General features: G+C 44.5%; 1 protein-coding gene across 3 annotated transcripts in view; it reads right to left on the reverse strand.

Moving 5' to 3' along the window:
• vti1a (vesicle transport through interaction with t-SNAREs 1A) overlaps window positions 1-20,872 on the reverse strand; it is a 111,624-nt gene that overhangs the window by 19,981 nt on the left and 70,771 nt on the right. For 2 of the 3 annotated variants that reach the window (XM_084567354.1, XM_084567353.1), the window contains 2 exons: window positions 19,904-19,974; window positions 16,470-16,531 (listed from right to left, as the gene is read on the reverse strand). In XM_084567354.1, coding sequence (XP_084423480.1) covers window positions 16,470-16,531; window positions 19,904-19,974 — 133 coding nt within the window. Of the gene's footprint in view, window positions 1-15,451; window positions 16,532-19,903; window positions 19,975-20,872 lie in introns of those variants that run through there. The other variant, XM_084567355.1, reaches the window with a different exon arrangement.

Below are 20,872 nucleotides of genomic sequence, written 5' to 3' on the forward strand. Positions count from 1 at the left end.
ACACAAATATCTCTTTATCTTTGCTTCATCTCGCTACTTAACCTAAATCCACCTCTTAACCGGTGAGTTTAATTGAGAATAACACACTTGAAGAAGGTAACAGGTGAGGGTTGTTACTCTTTCAATAAGTGCAGAATTAATTAATGCATAAATAGCACCCGTTCTGTAGATTTAACGGCTGCCTTCTGTTTGTGAATAAACTTGAACTTAAGCTTCCCTCACCCTTCTTCCTTACTCGATGCTGATCAAATGTCAGGCTGTTATTTTAGCTATTGGGAGGACTACCCTGGCCTTCCCTGGGCCGAAGGGAAACTTCCAGGAAATCTGATCAAATCCAGGTTACGGGTCTCGCTAACCCGAGCATCCAGGCCGGCAGCCCCACACTTCCGCGACCCCTTTTCCCTTCAGCCACTCCTCGCCAAACCCCCAATCGATCTGCTTATCTCCCGAGATCAAAGGTTCGCACCGCCGTCGTACATTTAGCCCGGGCTGGGTCCTCCCACATTATGTCTAAATATTAATGATAATAAAGTCTCACACCCATCCCTGTGTCAGGCAATTACAGCCAACATTGATCCTGGGCTCTCTGCTCCAATTAGAACCCACTGCTCGTAATGCGTCCTGGCACATCAAAGGAAAACAGCCATTGATCCGCTCCTGGATCTTAACGTTTACTGTTAGGAGGGAGAGGGAGGAGTACGCGGCGTGGCGCAGGGAGAAAGCAATACTCTGACTGGAGAAGAAGAAGAGGGGAGCAAAAAAAAAAAAAAAAAATCATTTTATCCAGCAAGTCAGGTAAAGGAAGTGCTGAAACTCAGAGGGTAAGGAAAGGCAGAGGGGGTTCAATAATAACGGATGCGCTGACAGTTCAGAAGGCAACGAGCATCCGGAAACCTGGAAAGACTCCTTCACAACGGAGCGGCTACACTAAACGCCGGCTAATCTCTGCTTTTTTTTTTACTGGGACACAGATATTATTGCTCAAAACTATGTGGAATAAAAGCCACTTCTAATAAACACGTGTGTTGTCTGCTCCGTCACATTGCTGCAGACACAAAATTCACAAAAGCCACAGGAGCGGCAAATCCTACACAGCTCACTCTCACTTCCAGACTTTTAGCATTGTGCCTACTTTAAAATAACGATAGCTGAACAGCAAACAAACTCCATAAACAAGAAAATAAATAAAAATGATCAGGCTTATACAACACAGGTCTCAGTGGGAGGCAGGAAAAGAAGTTATCATGTCACCTCCCACATCTATGTCTTTAGGCCAACTATCCTTGACAGCTGACCTTTCTGACTCTTAAAGTTTGAGGAAAGCAAATCTGAAATCATTCTATAGCGCATAAAACGGCACAATATACCATTATACGGCAAAACACACTCGGAGAAACAACGGGGTAGAAATCCGGCGCATCGAGTCAATAGACAGCGACACGTCACCATTAAACCAGGGACATTCCTCGCACAAATGAAGCCACTGTTGACACCATTATTCCACAGGGCTCGTTGTTATGGTCTTTCTCGGCTGGACTGATGGCTCTGATAGTCCTGGCCTCGGCCGCGACCTCACAGCTGCCTTTGTCACTGAGCCGGAGGAAGGCTTGTCCATCGCTCTGGGCTACAATGATACTCTTCATGGCTCCATAATACACTGAAACACTGTGCAACGGGAATGCAACCCCCGTTTGTATACCTACAATTAATTGACTGACTGTGGCTGGCTTCTTGAATCTAAGCTGAAATGCGGCGCAACAATAAAGCGAAAGGACGGGGAAATGGAAGAAAAGAAGTTTTGAAATGCATAGAAAATAACAATTAATACCTGGACTGTGGTCTTGACATGAGGAGATACATTCAAAGGATTTAGCAGAGGAACTGTGTAAATCATTGTATGTCTTTGTTTGCAGTAAAACGCGAGGATTTATTTACAATACAGGGAACGGACAGTTAAATACTTTTCAAAATGACCACAAAATTCTCAATTGACAACCGCCTTCACAGAATAAAATGCTAAAAGTCAACCCAGTCATCTTCTAGGCGGTGAGCAACGCATCCAAACGCCTTCTTAGAAGCCTGCAAGCACCTAATGCCTTCAACTTTCTTTCGGTATTTGTTTGTGTGCGATATTTTCCCCTCTTTTCGACCCGCTGTCCTCCGGCTGTGGTATCCCTCACTATTATACGCTTTGCTAACATGGTGCTTAGCTTCAACTCTTGTACCTCAGCTTCTACCAAACGGTGTAATTAAAGATTGGTAAAAAGAAACCAGTGTTTAGAAATGGTTTATGTCAAGTCTGTCCTCAAACGCTGCACCACAGTGGAACTTTTAGATGGAATGGGTGTGCGTCGACGTCTTGTTAAATAAAATAGAGCCTTGGCCCCGAGAACGTCTGACCAACAGGGCCCTCGAGTGCGAGCCAAGGCGAAGGACGGGCGCTGTGCACGATAATAATGCAACGGTAACGGTAGGAAAACATTTGTTGCTGGCTGGAATATCAGACTCCTCACATGCGTGTGATACTCGCTGGTGCATTCAGGTCAGCTGAGGAGAATGAGGGGATTGGCGGGCTCCACAAACAGGCTGGGAAAGTGACACCAGGATGCTAGGCCAAGACATCAATGTCCTCGCAGCTTCCCCCTCCTCAACAGTGAAGCAATGTTAGCCATGGCGCCATCAGAGTATAGGGTGGGGGAGGGGGGGGGGGGGGGGGGGGGGGGGGGGGGTTTACACGACGGCTGACAGGATGTACGCATGCGACCCGGCAAACACTTAGAAAATAAACAAAATGGCTGTAAATTTTCAGGAGCCTGAGTGACAGATTAAAAAGACAGCTATTGGTTGGAGTTAACAGATTTCTTCAGCAAAGGACGTTGTAATTTTTTAAAATGTAAAACCAGGTAAAAAAAGGGTTAAGAGAAAACCATATCAGATACAAATTATTATTCAAAGATGATGATTTTCAGATAGGTGGAGGGGTTTGTTAACACGTGCAATTTGAATCTGTTTGCGGAAGACCTTAAAAAAAGTACGTCTCGCTACAGGAGTACAAAAAAAAAAATCAGGGATGAACTCCGGTTGAACTCAGCTTCTTATACAACCGAACAAAAAAAATTGTTTTCATCACTTTCTCCTAATATTACACGGATATATTCACTGTATGCAAATGTTGGGGAAGTTGCCAGCAGCATAGGTCGCTATTATCAAAATAAAACTCCAAAGAATCAACGGAGCTCAGTAGGTCAACCTTGGACGGGTTCAAGATGGGAAACTGAACTTTTTGCCTGTGGAGGAACAGTGGATGTATTTGTGAGGAAATAACATTTTCACTACAGGTATACTTGTAGTTAAAAAATAAAAAAACTAGCGAAAAGAAAGGAGTTGTCAGTTGTCTTAAATCCAGGCTTGTGTTACTTCTTGTGATGAACAGTCTTAGCTGCCAAAAGTAGGAATGAAATATATAAAAAAACAGCACTTTGCTAAGTTTTTTTTTGTGCTATTCTGCGAGCAAGGCTGTTCAGGCTGAGACAGATCACGACGGGATGATGTTGACCCTTAAGGTGCAAACTAAGATCCCTGTCGCCACAGGGACGTGAAGATTGTGGTGTGAGCGGGGAAGTCTTCTCAGCAGCTGGCAGCCGGCCTGGCCTAGCACCAAGGTGCTCAGCCAACATCTCCTCTCGACTGTCACCCCCCCCCCTTCACCCCCAAACACACCCCACCTCCTCCACCTCTTCCTCTACGGCGTCCCGGTTGCCAGTCTGCCTGGCTGGTGCGGACCAAACAAGACCCTGTCACCGGGCCAAGGGGGCAACGGAGCGGCTGCCAGCTGGGCCAGCACTTCACGGCCGAGCACCACTCTCCAAACAAACAGCGCGATGGGCCACAAGCCACGGGCAACACGGAACCTGTCATTACCAGCCGTGCATGGCTGGTTCACTCCCCAAAACCCGGGCCAGGCCAAGGGCTTGAACGTGTACTGCACTTGACTCTAGGAAATTTCTCAGCCTCGGTTCGCCATAAGAGAATCCATTTTCAGAATTATGCTCGACCATCAGCATTTCATTTTGTCTACTCTTACAAATTATATTGAATTTAATTGTCAGCGCAGCAACAGGCCATGAACGAGGCCAGTTTAGGATGTTTACATACAAGTGAAAAAGTTGAGAGTGGAAAGAAAGAGCCTGCCAAACAGTCTCTTGGATTAACTGCATACCGTCTAATTATACAACATCTAGAAAACTTCCTATGGTCCGAGAGCTAAAATTGGGCTCGATGGGCATCGGGCCTCGCTGGGTTTTTCCTCCGCTGATCAAGGCTCTACAGTCTTTTGTGGCACAAGTCTGTTTTTTTCCTTACAATTGTGGTTCCAACATAGTATGCTTTGAGGCATCCATCAAGAAAAAGAAGCTGTTTCAACATCACTAAATATGAATCTGTCCAGGAGGACTGTTACAATTGAACGTCTAAGCATTGCTTTCATTGGAATGCGCCGGGACAAAGTCATCTGGGGAAAGAGTAATGAACAAAACAACTTGTGTCACAAATTGAGTCTGTCATGTACTCCACGCTGATGGAAACGGTGCTAAAGTGGACCGAGAGCCATAATTCAATCATCCACCTCCGCACAAAAGCATTCAACACATCTCGGTGGTCATGCCCGAGTCACTGCCAAAACCGGTTAATTAAAATAACTATGGATTTGTCTCTGTCTGTTTTGTTTCTTTGTTGCGTGCAGTATTTCAGACATCCTTGACATTCTGCCGCAGCATTTCATTTTTATAAATAACGGTGATGCCAGAGACGCGTCCCAACAAAGACAGGTAGTGGCTAACATTCTAACAAGCGGCATCAATCTAAACAGAGGGTCCTTGCATCAAGTCCAGGGTAACAGGCTTTTTAAAAACAGTGAAAGTAAAAGAAAAAGAAAAAAGTAAACTGCGGTTTTCTAACAATGAATTCAAATTTAAGGGTTTGGAATCCACATGCCAATCTCGAGGTAGCAGAAATATAACAAATAAGATTTGGTGCATGATCCAAGAAATGTTGATCCTAATTTTAATCACTCAGCGTTGTCGCGCATTTCTAGACTCAAACTTAGATTGACTTTATCGATCCACCCGGGAAATTGCTCTACAAAAAAATATAAAATAAATATTAAAACAAATAAATAAAAATAAAATATAAAATAAAGTAAATAAAAAAAATACATTTAAATTTAAAAATAAAAATACAATAAAATCTTTAAAAAATTTAAACAAATAAATTAAACAAAATTAAATTAAATTAAATTAAATTAAATATGCAAAACATATATAAGTTGTGCATAAGTACAAATCTAAAATAGTAGTGACGATATGCACAAGGGATAACATAAGGTGCAAAACCCTCTAAGCCATGCCATATCTAAATGTTATCTAATAGGCAAAGCTGAATTGGGTCATTGTCCGACAACAATTAGAGGTGATTTATTTGTCTCATACTGCCGTAAAAACTGATAAAAACTGAGAATTATACTTTTTTTTTGGTGGTTATTTGAATTCCTTTAAGCATATTGCTTCAAAAAGTGAGAGGGATTGTCAAAATTTCCCACTACTGAGGAATGAAACTATTGAACAGGAACACAATGACGGGACGACTCAAGAACAAAAAGGCAAAGTCTCAGTTTGCACTTTGTCAACTTCTCTTTTGTTGTAATATTTTAATCTAAGATGCCTGCATCCCGTCGGCAGAGAATCACACCAATTTCCTTGTGACAATGGGAGGAATGCAAAAAAGATTGGGACTGAATTTTTGTGCAGCAGCAGACCACGCTGTGAGATTAAACTTGGCAAATGAGATATTTTCAAAGCCCTGTTCTCTACGGTACTTGTCAGAGCTGTTGTGATCTACGCGTCACGGATTGCCCTTCACTGCGAGCACCACCAAACCAAAGTAAAGCATGGGTTGGGTCTGTACGTTTGCCTTACAGTCTTTGGGATGGAGAGAAATAAAAATACTATTTTTGTGTTTAGTATAAAAGCACTCAAGGTTAAAAGCTTTTTGCCTCGAAACGAGACCAATGTGCTGTTGAAGTATCTTGACTCCTGCTCCTGATGCCTTACAACTTTTTTTTTGTGGTTCCTTGAAAAAAATAAAATAAGAAAACACAAGTGTCCCGTTTTTTTTATGTCTTGCCCACTGTGATAAAGGGGACCTTTTATGCCTTCAACAACATGGCAACAATGCACTGCCTTTGTTTTGTTGCACCATCCTGGGGGGGCTGTTAGGGTGAGATACAGACATACAGAAGCAAAGTAAATGATTGATAGATTAGAAGAAAATATTAAGAGGAGAAAAAAAAGAAGTTGTAAATATTTCACGAGAGAGATCTCGAGGGCAACAGCAGTAATAGCAGAAGTGATCTGTAACCCTCTATCCTGATGCAAACACGGCCTAGACTACAGATTTTCTTTGTTGGGATTACCAGTGTTTGCCAAAACAATACAACTACACCCTGTAGCAAGATGGAATTGGACGTGCTTTCACGTCAGCTGTAATAATCTTGATCAACGTGGCCACCACAAGCAATCCAATGTAAATATTGTATGCCATTGTGTGTTTTTAGACAAACAAGTTCAAAATGGAGCGTGAAAATATGGTGAGAGGAATTGTTTGGGCAGGAGAACACACTTTACCCCAGCAAGTAAAGGTTGTTTTATTGTACCGCGTTGGTTTCCATTTGAGAAGCTCTCTGTCTGCACAAAAGGATTACGGGAATGCAACAACGGAAGCCAAGAAGATGCTCTTGCGTGCATACTTCCATCAAGGCACCATGACCCTGAGTGAACATGTTATATGTGTAGGTCAGACGCTGATTGGTTGAAAAGGCTGACTTCTTTAACACAAAAGGAGTTGTCTGAAGCAAAGATCGGAACAAAAAAAAAAAAGGACATGGACAACAGAGAGGCACAGACATTGGCTACATAATAAAACTGGGTTTTTCTGTATTACAGAGAAAGTCTTTGTCCAGTCTTTACTGCGACAGGGGAAAAGCTAAGGACCAACAGCAGCACAAACAAAGACAAGAGTAGCTTACATTTCTAATTGTTCCATAGATTTTTTGACAGTGCCACCAAGTGGCAGCTGAGGGCAACAACTACAACAGGAAGTTGTACACGGATCGGGCACAACATTATATTACTTCCTAATATTGTGTAGGTCTCCCTTGTGCCTCCAAAACAGTCATCAGAGAATGGACATGGGCCTTCTGAGGGTGTCCTGTGGTGCCTGGCTACAGAATGTTAGTGGGGGGCCTTTGAGGGGAGGGGCCTCTGTGGATCATCCCACAGATACTTGATCAGTTTGGGATCTAGTGAATTTGGAGGCCAGGTCAACACCTTGTGCTGATCTTCATGTTTTTTGTTCCTAAAGCGTTTTTGGCTGCATCCTGCTGGGGATGGCTGCTGCTATCAAGGTCATTGCTATGGGGTGGGGGTGTCTGGTCTGGTCTAGGTGGGTGCTACATGTCTAAGTAACATCCACACCAATGAATGCCATGTCCAGAAGTTTCCCAGCAGAACATTGAATTGTCACAAGAGGGTCAATGTTATTTACAGTACTTCCCCTGTCATTGTCTTTAATGTTGTGGCTGATCAGTGTACATCTACAAAGTTCTCTATAGCATCAATGAAACACTGCGCTGAACCCTTAATGTGGCCCAACAGCAACTTATCATGCCAAAGCTACTGCATGTCCTGACATGGCTCAAGAAGATGGAGCAGTGAATGACATGAATGAGTCTATTACGAAGCTGCAGGAAACAGCTCCTTTGCCTCCTTGACACAGAAACTGGCATCTAGTGATGCAGTGGCATTCCACACAACAATTCCAGGAAGTTGTTGTATAATATGCCCAGGAGCGTCCACGGTGGCTTGCTGGGATCGAACAGGAGTCAAAGAAGAGACAATGTGATAGGTTCTAATTGCCTCAAAATGTCCTGAAGAAGGCCCCCTATTATCTATTTAAATCAGCTGATAATGGGAGGCTAGGAGGAGGAGATGGAGAAGAGGGGGAGGTGGGCATGGGGGGGGGGGCCTAGGCAGAGGGTGAAAGCTATCCTCTGCGCTGCTGTCGCCTCATTATTTTCCGTCTTGACGGACGCCCGCGCTCAACCCCTGGATGAATGGCCCTGTGCTGAATAAGTTATTGCCTGACACACAAAGGGAAGAGTACGCTCCACAAACAACACAGCACTACTGCAAAGCATGAATCTCTTTTTCCTCTCCTTCTCAGTCTTTTCTCCCCCAACTCCCCCTCTCTCTCAAACCCACCTCCCTTTCCCCCTGATCCCTCTAGACGAAAGGCAGGGCCTGCCACAGACTGAGATCTCACCTGTAATTTCTACAGAAGCTCACAGTAGGTGGGGGAAAAACATAAGGGAAATAATAAAATGAAAGGGAGGAAGGATGCAGGCGTCTATGTTTGCGGAGAAGAAATATACCTCCATTCCTCCATTTTGTTTCATCTGTCCTTTTTGTTTGTGCAGCTCCTCAATAAAGACAGGGACCTCCTTTGGACAGCATCTGAAGATGTCTGAGAGGATGCTTTTTGTTCTTGAGACGAGGCCCACAGCGTGATCAGTGAAAGTGTTTTGGTTTCATCTGATGTTTATTTTGTTTCTTTTTCTGTTGTCGGGACTGCTGGGGCTTGGCATATCAAATCAAGATCACCGCTATACAGAGGAGAGGATTCCCTATTGCTGCTAAACGGGGAATACTGACAACAGGAAACGCTCCGTTCCCAAACGATTATGGCGGCAGCGTGCTCCACGGGATCCAGTTCCTCTCCCCTGCCATCACTCAAAAGTAGAAGTGGAACTTTTGGACAGGAGAGCCTCTTTCCCCTCTGACGGGGAAATCAGAGGGTGCCGTGGCCCGACAGGCGCTCGACGGCAGATCAAATAGGGCGGGTACCCTTGGAGTGACACCTGGAGCCACTTCAAGGGATGAGAGCGCCACTGATCTCCAGTCATCTCGTCAGAACGACAGTCTGTCAGGGTTAAAGGAGGGGGGTGAAAAAAAAGAAGCTCCATCAACGAGGACGGCGCGAGCGAGGTCGAACGAAGCATCACCTCAATGTTGCGGCTCGCTGACCCTATAGCGTTTGGAGAAGTGATGGTGGAAAACCTTTTTTTTTGTGGCATGCTGAAGATCTGCACTGATGTCCAGTGATGTTCCGGGACTAAGTGGGAGCTAACCGCAGCATTTGCTTGTTTTCTTTTGATCACGAATGCCATCAACCCCAGATTGAAAGCTTATTTTATTTAAAGCTAGCTGCCTGTTTCCAACAAAATAAAATATCTCCCATCACATGCAGGATTTCAACCATGTCCTGACCTATCAAAAAACAGAAGCCCACTATGGTCTGGATAATAGAAAGAGGGAGATATGTAGGGAGAAAAAGGAGGCTTTGGCAGCCAGTTAAGTGAGTCAATCCTCACCAGACAAATGCATCCCTTATATAAAACAACAACACGTCTTTGCCCTTGTCAACAACCCCTTCCTCTACAGCCCAGGCTTGTGTGTATCTTTCTTTCTGCAAAAAAAAACAAAAAAAAAAAAACGTCCCATCAGCACTCTCTAATGGGCGAGGTGTAGGAAGAGAGGAAAAAGACAGAGATGAAGCAGGAGGGAGAGAGAGGGAGAGGTGGCAGCGGTGCTTGTTTGGCTCAGGAGCAGTGAGTAATGAGGCTGAGGCGCACCCTGTCATTGTCCCAGCGGCAGCCTGTAGCCACAGAGACACACAAGAATAATAAAAAAGTATCACCTATCTCAAAACAAGACAATTCCTCTGACAACGCCTAAACAGAAGAATAACTTCTAAAAAAAAAAATAACAAAGTAGTTAAAAAAAAAATCTACATAGAAAAAAAGATGACCTGTTGTTACGGTGGTGCCCTGCACACACGACGTTGGGTTATTGTTAAAATTTAATTACCTACAACAGCGTCAACATCAATTCACATGGACCAATCTGCCCAAAGATTGTGTGTTTACTTTTCTTGCTGAAACAAATAGCAGTGATGCTAGTACTGGAACGGTCCACCAAAGCATTAACAACAAATACAAAGACCTTCCTGTAGAATGCTAATACACCGATCAGCCATAACATTATGACTCATAATTGGAGTCATAATTGATTGATCATCTTATGACAATAAAATGTTCTGCTGGGAAACTTTTGAACCTGGCATTCATTGGTGTGGATGTTACTTAGACATGTAGCACCCACCTAGACCAAATCAGGCACCAACACCCCATAGCAATGACATTCCTTGATGGCAGCAGCCATCCCCAACAGGATGCAGCTAAAAACGCTTTAGGAACAATTAAAAAAAAAAACATGAAAAACAGCACAAGGTGTTGACCTGGCCTCCAAATTCACTAGATCCCAAAATGATCAAGTATCTGTGGGATGATCCACAGAGGCCCCTCCCCTCAAAGGCCCCCCCACTAACAACATTGTGTTTCCAGACACCACAGGACACCCTCAGAAGGACCATGTCCATTCTCTGATGAGTCACAACTCACATGGATCATTGTGTCTATGCAAATGTATGAAGTATAAATCTGCAAGAAACTCCTTTTTTTGCTTTTCTTGCTAAAGCAAATAGCCTCGATGCTAGCACTGGAACGTTCCACTAAAGCGTGAGCGACGAAACTACACCAATTAACACCAAAAATCTTTCTGTGAAATGCTAATATGCTAAATCCAGTCTTCTGAACAACAGCTGCGTTCACCTTGATGTGTACAAAGTTTATCCAGGGGATACGTTGGAGGGGCGAGTACGATTCGCACTTTGCTCTCACGCCAGAATAAAAGAACTGACGGGACATTAAAAAAAACAAAAAAGAAAAGTGGACGCATGCCTAGAGGGAGCACAAAAGGCCAGGGATAGGACTTGACCCAAGGGGGGGTGCAGCAAAGGAAAAAAAAAAAGGGAGGGAGGGGGTTGAGTGCGGTGTTAATGATGCCAGGCTGAACAAATTGCAAAGCAAAGGGAATGTGTTTAAATGTAGTACATGGAATTATCGTGGCAGCAACACAGAGACGAGATCAGAGGGAACGGGATCCACCGGGAGTGATCTGCCACTCTCGGGACAAGGCTCGGCTAGGGCTACTGTGATGAGTTCAGCTTTAAGTAAAACGGGGTGGATATGTCTTACACAACAGAGATATATGTAGACTCTCCAAAAGAGCAGCGAAATATGAGTGAGAAGGAATGCAAATGTCCTACACTACGAGAAGGTGCATGCAGTATTCACGTAGGTGGAATGACGTGACAGGAAGCCTGGCGCTACCCCACAGCTCCAGTGAATTAAAAGAAGTTTCGATTCGTTTCTCAACTCAAATAAATACAAAAAAAAATCATATATTTCTGCATTATTAAAACAAATCCAACTTTTTCTCCAACTTCACGGAGGACCCTAAGACTCCGGTCCCGCCGCAGCCCACTGGAAGACTTGAACCCCATTAATTATGTGACCTACATATTCCAACGAGATGGATCCAGAGAGAAAGCACAGTGTACACATGTATTCGCCAACAATAACAGAGAGAAGCAAAACTTACAGATGTTACAAAATAAAAAAATTCCCCCTCTCTGTCTAGATGCTTCTTCCCGGGCCTTGCACTTTGGTCTCTTGGCTCTAGATATTGCTCGCACTTTGATTTACTGGGCCGAGCAAACAATGAAAATAAAAACTTTCCAGCAGCAAATATCACAAGGAGATTTATTTTTCCTACAGGCTAGAATGAGTTGTAAATATCGTCTTCCTGCCAGTTAGTCGTATGAATAGGTTTTAATATCGATCTAAGAGAAACGTCCGAGTAGGAGGTTTCAGAGTGTTGTTATGTACCGTGCTTTGTGAAGCTACTGTAAAATGAGAGGAGCGATCCTGGCCACGCGTTGAGACGGCTCGTCAAGACAAGGCTCTGGACAGGAAGTTAGGGTCTCGGTAGCAGTGCAGCAGCATTAGCCCGTGAGCTACTGCATCAGCTTCACCTCAGCTTACAGGCTGATCTCTTAATCAGTGTCCGGAGTGCGCATGAGTCCTCTTCTGAAGGCTGAGGCGCTGTCCATCCTGCCTGCCCGTCGCTACTGCCAGTCCCTGCCATGAATATGGAGCTGTTCTGTGGCTGGGAGCTTGCTTATGTTTTCTGTCTGATATCTAGGCCCCATTCCCATTTCAAAGGGAGGTCCACCCGGGGCCTTGACTTTTTGATCTGCCTGGCGACTGAGTCGACCACCTGCATGTGGGATCAGCTGCCAGCGAGAGCAGACAACCCCTCTGCTTCAAAATATACATCCGCCCCCTCCGCTGCCCTCCTCCCCGATCCCTCCTACGTCCTCCCCTTTCGCTGCTTCTCTGTGCCCCCTCCTTCCGCGGCGCCCCAGCGGTCTTAACTGGGTCTGGATCCCGTCCCCAACCGCTCGGACCGTGGTGGGCGAGGTGCTCGAGATGTTCTGTGTAGCAGCAGACCGTTTTGTTTGTGTGTGAAGCCCTACCGTCCGTGTGGCCTTTCTAATCAGGGACGGCGGTGCACACTGTGAGCTGTAACCCTCTCACAATTCAGTCATTCACACATGTTTATCAAACGCAATCTAATTGTGGAATAAGTAAGTATGAATATGATGACATGAGGCAGCGTTTTGTGAGACTAGTTATAAGCTTACGACACAACCAATTATCAACAGTGTTTTGTACTAATTACCCTGATTGGCAGTGACGAGTTTCACCCATCAGGAATCTGTGACAATTTACTCTCCAACAAAGCAACAGCTATTTGAGACGTGTGCGTTTCGTACAATAAGTGATACTCACAGAGTCTTTAAGTTAATTGGCTTTCTTGAAGCATGACAGCCAGCTAAATGGGTGTCTAATTGTTTCTCAGCAGGGGTGAAAACCGCCAGACCACAAAAATAACACGAGGCGAGAAGAGGTGTGAGTTTAACGGGTACTACGGCAACAGTGAAAGAGGACACGGTTTATCCTGCGGATCCACTTGCTCCAGTCGGATTTGTCGTCTGGCATGTTTACGGTTCGTAATCAGCTTAAAATGGCTGCCTCTATCATAGGTCAATGGCAATTTTAAAAAAAAGTTATGGATGTACACTAAATTAAAAACTAAATATCAGCTTTGAATTCAGCAATTAGCCAAATCTGAAACAAAAAAAGTACTACACAGAGCATTGACTATTAATCTACCTACATTTATGTCCACCTCTGGGTTATGTCTCAAGCATAGACTGTAAAAACATGGATGTTAGCATGGCTCCTTTAAAGTGAAACCAAAGCAAGTAGAGCTCCCCCTGGTGGCTGTCTGCAGTATAGGTCATAAGCTCCACCCCCTCTGTGGTCAGTGGGAGGGACTTGGGCCGAACTAAAACACTGAAATACACGTCAAATAACTTTTTTTTTTCAAGGATGATTTCAGTTATTTTCAGTAGTTAATGTAATACCGATGCATCCTCAAGTATCAATTTTTTAGTTGACGCTATAGAAACAGGATGTGACATCATAATGACGACCAGTTGCAATTCCACTCCATGAAGCCATCCCAACCAAGAAAGAATAGAAAAATAAATTTAAAGTACCGTGTGTAATCCAGCAGTTCTTTGCAACTGGTGGAGGTAGAGCAGAGCGTAGTATTAACTAAATGAAAACGTGAGTGAGGAAGTGTGGGCGGGTCATCAATATCGTGGCTACCGTACTGCTCGGACTCTGGCTCCAAACTCGCAAGATGGCGCCGCCCGTATCCCCGGGAAACTAGCATCAGTTGGACCAATGCGAGGAAGTGGGGGACGCATTGTCCATATTTATGTACAGTCTGCGGTCTCAAGTTGCAGAGACTTCACTCGCCTATTTGTAGAAGTCCTTTACACACTGAACTGCTTCTGTGGCTTGTTGCAAACAAGCGGAGTGTGGCAAAGTGACCGGCAACCAACTCCCACAACAACTCTGATTGCTCTGACATCGCAAAACAAATACACAATTAATCAAAAAGCTGTGAGGAGGAGGAGGCGGTCGGGTGGGGATAACAAAACAAATGGGAAAATGAGGAACAATTTCCTAAAAGGAGGTGGGAGGAAGGAACGTCTTTGAACTATCCTGATCTTTATTTTCTTTTTTTTCCCCTCCCTCTCTCAGTTCTGCATATCTGCTTATAAATGCGTTCAGATTAGATTTTTCTAGCACACAACCTTAAAACAATAAAAACACTTTCTTTTATTCAAAGTGTGAAAAAACTGAAAGAAGAAAACTGTCAAAGGAAGGTGGGTGGGTGGGGAGGGGGACATGTTATGGCGCTCCCATCAAGCAGAAAGGCAGGCAGTAGTGGAAGAGGCTCGCAGCCGGGCCCCGCTTTGGAAAGCCCTCATAAATCCTGATTTGAGCGGAGCGCTAACCAGAGGAGCTAAGGCACATCAAGGGAGGGAGGGAGGGAGGAGGGGGCTGCTGAAGAGTAAAGGGGGGGTGGCAGCATGCCTCCTAAAATGCTACGTCTGATTAAGTCTTCCCATTAGGTGACAGCTGAACTTTAACATTAATATGATAATATTGAAATAAGCGCGTGTTATTTACTTCAGCACCAGAGGGGGGTGGAGGGAAGCGGAGAAGGAGGAGGAGGGAGTGATGAATGATTTCTGGACAGCTTTGGGTGACATGCCAGGCGAGCTGACCCCCCCGATCCTCCTCCTCCTCCCTCCTCTTCCCATAATCAGACTTGACAAAATGGAGACATATGCAGAAATATTGGTTACAGTCGGCGTCACAGCCCTTCTCAGGCCTTTCCCTCTCTAGTATCTGCCGGCCGCCCTGTGAGCCGCCCTCCAAATTGTCTATGGGCACTGAAGCATCTATTTCAATTGGCACTTCCTTCCTGCCCCCAGGATTTTACATTTAGTCTGTGTCATTTACATATTACTCTTAATCAAAATCCACAGCGGGCGACAAGGAGGGGGAAAGAGGAAAAAAAAAACAAGAGGGCGCAGGAAACAAAACCGTGGCGTCACGGTTCAGGGGTAAGCACACACACAGGCACTTTATGAAATGGAGATGTGACAAGACATTACCGTGTGTGTGTGTGTGTGTGTGTGTGTGTGTGTGTGTGTGTGTGTGTGTGTTTGAGAGAGAGTACATGGGTGTGACTGTGTGCATTAGGAGGCGGGTGCATAAGATAATGCAGGGCCTATTGAAATATCCGCGTTTGAATGCCCGTGTTTGTGTGATTGTTGGGGGCTGCCTCGTGCATGAACTGGCAAGAGACAAAGACCGCAAGTTGGATACGGGGCTGTAAGTGCGTTTTGTGGAAAACAAAGGCAAAGGGAATAAAAGAATGGAGACACGTACAGCGCGCTCTTGTCTTTCCCAGTCTCTTTTTTGTTTTTTCTTCTTTCCTCTGCAGGATGCTATACTCAGCCACTCTTTTCCTCACTCTACCCCAGGCATTCAATCAAACGGCCATTCACACTGTTTGTTAGTAGTCTCAGACATAGTTGTTAACGACTTAACCCTTAAAGTCTTTCAGATTAAACCACAGAAAGAGTCTGCACATATCACAAGTAATAACTGTTGTTCTCAAGTAGTTTTTAGCCAAATAAAATTCAGCTGCCGTTTTTTTACAACCTGGACCTTATTTCTGACATAAAATACGATCGTTTACTCCCCCATATAACTTTGGTGCCATTAGGAGTTGTTCGGAAGATATTTAGATCCAGCAGAGTGCTGCGCATATACATATAGTGGAAGTGAATGGGGCACCGAAACGCAGCCTCTAAATAACGCAACCACTCATAAATAACTCATTTATTTCACCAATATTTTGTTATGATAACACTAGTGCTATTCCCCGTTGAGTCCGGAGTTACCTGTTGTCTATTCGCGGACGTGCAGCAGTTTGTTGTAAATTACAGGTAAACAAGCCGACCATCGCGGGTGTGCGCGGCGCTCAGAGATGACATCATCCAGGTCAGAGGTTAGTAGGTCAATCTACAGACCTCGGATGATGATAACAGGTAAGTCCGGACTCAACGGGGAATAGCGCTAGCGTATCATAAGAAAATATTGGTGAAAAGTTTCGTGGCAGATAATGCGTTATTTAGAGGCTGCGTTTCGGTGCCCCATTCACTCCCACTATATGGATATACACGGTGCTCCGCTGGAGCTAAATATCTTCCGAATGACTCCAAATGACACCAAAGTTATACGGGTGAGTAAACAATCGGATTTTGTGCCAGAAATAAGGTCCAGGTTGTAAAAAATGGTAATTGCCCTTTAACTGTGATGATGACAGGTGAATGCAATAAGCTATCAACTACGATCATTATTTTTTTTTCCCCCATTCATTCATCCACAAGGTCACAACACTGTTAAAGCACAACGCAGACAAAGAGGTGCAGAAACAGTGTCCCTACCTGCTGCTTACCTTCTCAGCATGCCGGTAAGGATTCGAGAACTCTTGCCCAGGTTGGCGTCTGTTTCTCTCAGCTGTGGGGCACAGAACATTCAATAGTCTGGTATTAGTTTCCGTCTTTTTTTTTTTTTTTTGAGCAAACAGCGTTATAAAACACTGACGTGCAACAGTGGCCTTACGGCGGCATGCAATCAGAGACAGACACCTCTCATGTTTGACACTTTTCGCCCAAAGTCTGTGGTTGCGAGCCAGAGACGTGAATCTGAGATCGTTTAATTAGAAGCCTGCTGTTTTACCTTTAAGATAGCACCTGTCTGCAGACAAGCATCTATTAAACTCTCTTCTAATCCCCCTTTTAAAGTCACGAAGCTACCGATTTACCAAAACATAAGCAGCTCTATAAACTGGAAAAGGAGCCGTCAACAGCTTAGGAACGATGTGTCACTCAAGTGGCCTTCTGCTCGTCTTACAATAGGAAGAAGACTGAGAAGAAGAGTCTTCACTTTTGGCGAGCATAGCAAGCACGGGGAGTCCTTGGAGGCACCCTTGAAATGACGATCACGGCCATTCAGGATTAATTGCCTTGGATATTCCTCTTTTCTTACTCCATTTTCTCTCTTGTCTATCTCTGCCTTCCCCCCCTCAGGGGTCATAGGAATGTTTTCATTCCACCCTCTTATCAGATGTAGGGACTTTCGCAGGAAAAAAGGGATTTGGCAGAGACGTTGCCAACAAGGTGTGAGTGTGAAAGTAAAGAAAAATGCTGACGCTGCACTGAGTGAGCTGCCACTATCGTGTACCTGTAGTCACATTTCTGGAGGTGGATGGGGGGGTGAGGGGGTGCTGAGAGTTTCTCTCTGCAGTAGAGTCAGCAGGGAGTCATTCATCATCATCTTTCTGTGAGATAATAATGGCTTTCCCACTAATGCAGCCCTTACTGGGTATGTTTTTAATCAGCGTATTCTTTTTTTTTGTTTTTAATACTTCACTCTGGTTGCAGCAACCCTCGTGCACTCATCTCTCTCGCTCGCAACTCACCCTCTCTTCCCACCCCTCCTTTACTGCTACTTTCTTCCTCTTCTTCCATCTTTGCTTCCTACCCTCTGGCAGCCCGGGCTGGTGTGATGCAGGTTGCCAGAGCCAAGGATACATGTGTTACAGGGTAGGAGGTGGGGGACCTGGGGTTTGGGCCCTCTGGCAAAGACAACAAGTCCAGCAGTTGCCTGATGTCTGCCTCTACCCACAGATCTGTCCCCTAGACGCTTCGCACTTTCTCCCAAAATACATCTCTCTCTGAATCATTCCTTCTTTCCTTTCCTCCCTCCCTCTACACAACCCCTCACCAAATCCTATGCCTTCCTCTTTAACCTGAAATGGAAACCAAGCGAAATTTTAGTGCAGCTGAGGGTCTAAAATTAACCGTGGTTGCCTATATGGAAAAAAACGAGACCGAGGTGTTTGTATTAATGTTTCTTTTTCGTGTTTTGACTCTCAGACACATTAATACATACACAATTAATAGAAATTCATTTTTTTTGTGTCTAAAATTCAGAATAAATCTAATCTATATCATTTTAATGTGGGGAAAAAAGGGAAAAGTTCAGCCTTGAGAATAATAAGATCAAAATAAATATGTTATTGTTGTTTGAGCGTTAAAGTTGGCAGGTTGACTACAATAAGGGGGAAAGAAATAATTAATTTGTTCCTTTAGATTATGAATTTGATCTTAAGGATGCCCGACCAGTAAGACAATAGCGTATTAACCTACAAATAACAACAACTCAGAATGTTTCCCTTTGTTTCAGAGCAAAGAAGCACATTATGAATATGTTTACAATTAACCGGAAGTGCAAATTCTGTTGCGTTATGTCCACATCTCTTACTGAAACTGTGTGAACCCTAGGAATAGCAGTTAATGTCCTCAGTGTAAATTTTTCACTTTGCAAAATTCATCCCAAGGGCCAGACTGGATCCTCTGGCGGGCCGGTTTTGGCCCCCGGGGCCATATATTTGACACCCATGCTCTAAATAATTAATAATCTGCGATTTGAAATGAATAAATTCATACCCTCATTCTATTAAATTAGTTCAGGTAAGTGTTGGCACTGAAGCTGCACAGTTATGAAAGGAGGCCTCAAATTATTTACGGCTGCAAAACAATGCAAAGGTCAGTGTTTATTTGGGGAACCTAATTTTATTTTACCCACTGAAATAAGTTATTCCTGCATTAAAATAATTTGACGTATTCAACAACCCTTATTCCTGCACTGTGCTCCCAGCGACACTTCATGGAGAATGGTTGAACTATATTCTTCAATCCCCTGGCGTGGTTCAGAATCGGGAGTATACTGCTCTGACCCAGTGTCGAAACCCTCCATTGACTTCTATTTGTACCATAAAAGCAAAACAAAAGGCCACACCTCCCGCTGAGGCCGAGGGGTTTTGTGTAGGTGTGCGTCTGCATGTGTTTTTATGTATGCTTGAACCTGTAGCTAATTCACATTCCACCTCTTTAATGCAAAAGAGCCGTTAACCAGCCCTTCCATGCTGTGTCTTTACATCTCTTTTACCCTTTTTTCCCCCCACAAACAGCCTTTAAAGTCATCAGTGTGTGTGGATGTGTGTGTGTGCATGTGGTAGTGGTGGAAGTGGTGGTGGGTGCGGGGTGTGTGCGTGTGTGGGGGGGGGTTAAGCAAAGAAGACTCATGGGAAGAAGGGAGAGAGAGAGAGAGCAAAAGAAAGGGAGAGCAGGTACTCTCAGTAGACACCATGGACCGTTTTGAAAGGAGATGTTTGATTTCCTTTGAAATCGCCTGCGCGAGGCCCACTGCCATGTTGTGATCTTTAAGCATTCTGCGTTGAGAGGGCCAACAGGGCTGGGCCCCCTTCCTGTGTTTGGTCTTTTCTGTCTCTGCCTACCTGTCTGTTTGGCTGAGCTGTGTGCGAGGAGAGGCAGGCGCTAAGGATTGGCTGGCCTCTCCGAAGGGAGAGTGGGAAGGAGAGAGTGAAACTGGAGAGGAGTGCTGAGAAGTAAAGGCGAGGACGGATGGCAGGTGGCAAAGTTAGCCCCATTCAAGGGAGAGGAAGAAAAAGGGGGAAAGTCCCGTAGAAAGGTCAAGTAAGCTGATCAACTCTAATAACGCAAAAGAAAAACATGCAAATTCAAAATGTGAGATGATACCAGCGGCTTAAAATATCTACTTAAATGCGAAACAGTGCTATCCATACATAGGCACTTTAGGTACCATGTCGATACAATTCTGTGGACTAGGAGTGCAAACTAGTGTGTGTCGACTCTCATCCGCGTGTTCGCTTGACAAACCCGTGCACGGAGTGGAAAATGTTGTCAGCGCTGCTAACCAGTTGTCACACCTTGCGGCTTCGCAAACACTTGTTAGAACAGATGCAGGAGTATACGTGCAGGCAGACGGCAGGTGTGTACTCACTCTTTCTCTGGCTCGCTGTATCTTCTCACGGTCAGTGTGCAGGTTGGAGAGGATCTCCTGTCCCACTTGCTCTGCAGAAGAAGGGAAGAACGTTCAGTGCGAGGAAGGCGCAACATGTGTCGACCGGGTGACAAAACGAAATGGCAAACTCTTCGACTCAATGAATCACAAAACTAATGAGTAAAAATGAATTGGGAAAAGACTTTTCTTCGGTTATCCATATTCTTGGAATGCCCACAACATATAGAGACAGAATCAACTGTAATGACTTGTGCTCCCTTTGGAGAAGTCTGGATCCAAGAATATAACTCACCTAATTATCTGCCTTTCTCACCATCAAAACTGAGTAGAAATAATGAGATTTTTTTTTTTTTATCAACTCCGTGAGTCTTTTAAATGAAATGAGCATGCTTGCGTGTGATATTCTGTACAATTAAGCCCCATCCGAATTTGGGGTGCCCAAGTCTCTGGTTGCCTGGGTTAACCCTCTCGTATATTTCCCACCCTAAATACATCTGAGTGAAAATAGAAAACCGCTTTCTATTTTTTTTTACTGCTGTAAATGTTTGAAGAACTTTGAGTCTTATTAGAACTTTGATGCTTTAAGCATCAAGTCGACTAGTCGCTGATCACGTGACAATAACAACATGGACGCCTCCTAGAAGACAGGTGAGGAGCCCAGTGGGTCGTTGCGGCAAACTAGCAGCGGTTCATCAAGTGTGTGGAAATACTTCAACTAAAGATGAAGCCCATACTACCGTGACATGTCAGTCCTGAAATACAACTGAAGTACTACTGCAATGCATCTGAAAAGGCTAACGCTAATGCTAGCAGAGGAGCGGCAGTCAGTTAACAACTTCATCAAACGTCCTGTGGTAACAGAGAGAAGGAGGCTGCACATCAACTATTTGATAAAGTTATTAGACCTTCAGCTTCAGAGAAATACCTGCTACACTATCCCATCTAACA

Source organism: Chelon labrosus (assembly GCF_963514085.1).
Source record: "Chelon labrosus genome assembly, chromosome: 19".
Lineage (NCBI taxonomy): Eukaryota > Metazoa > Chordata > Actinopteri > Mugiliformes > Mugilidae > Chelon > Chelon labrosus.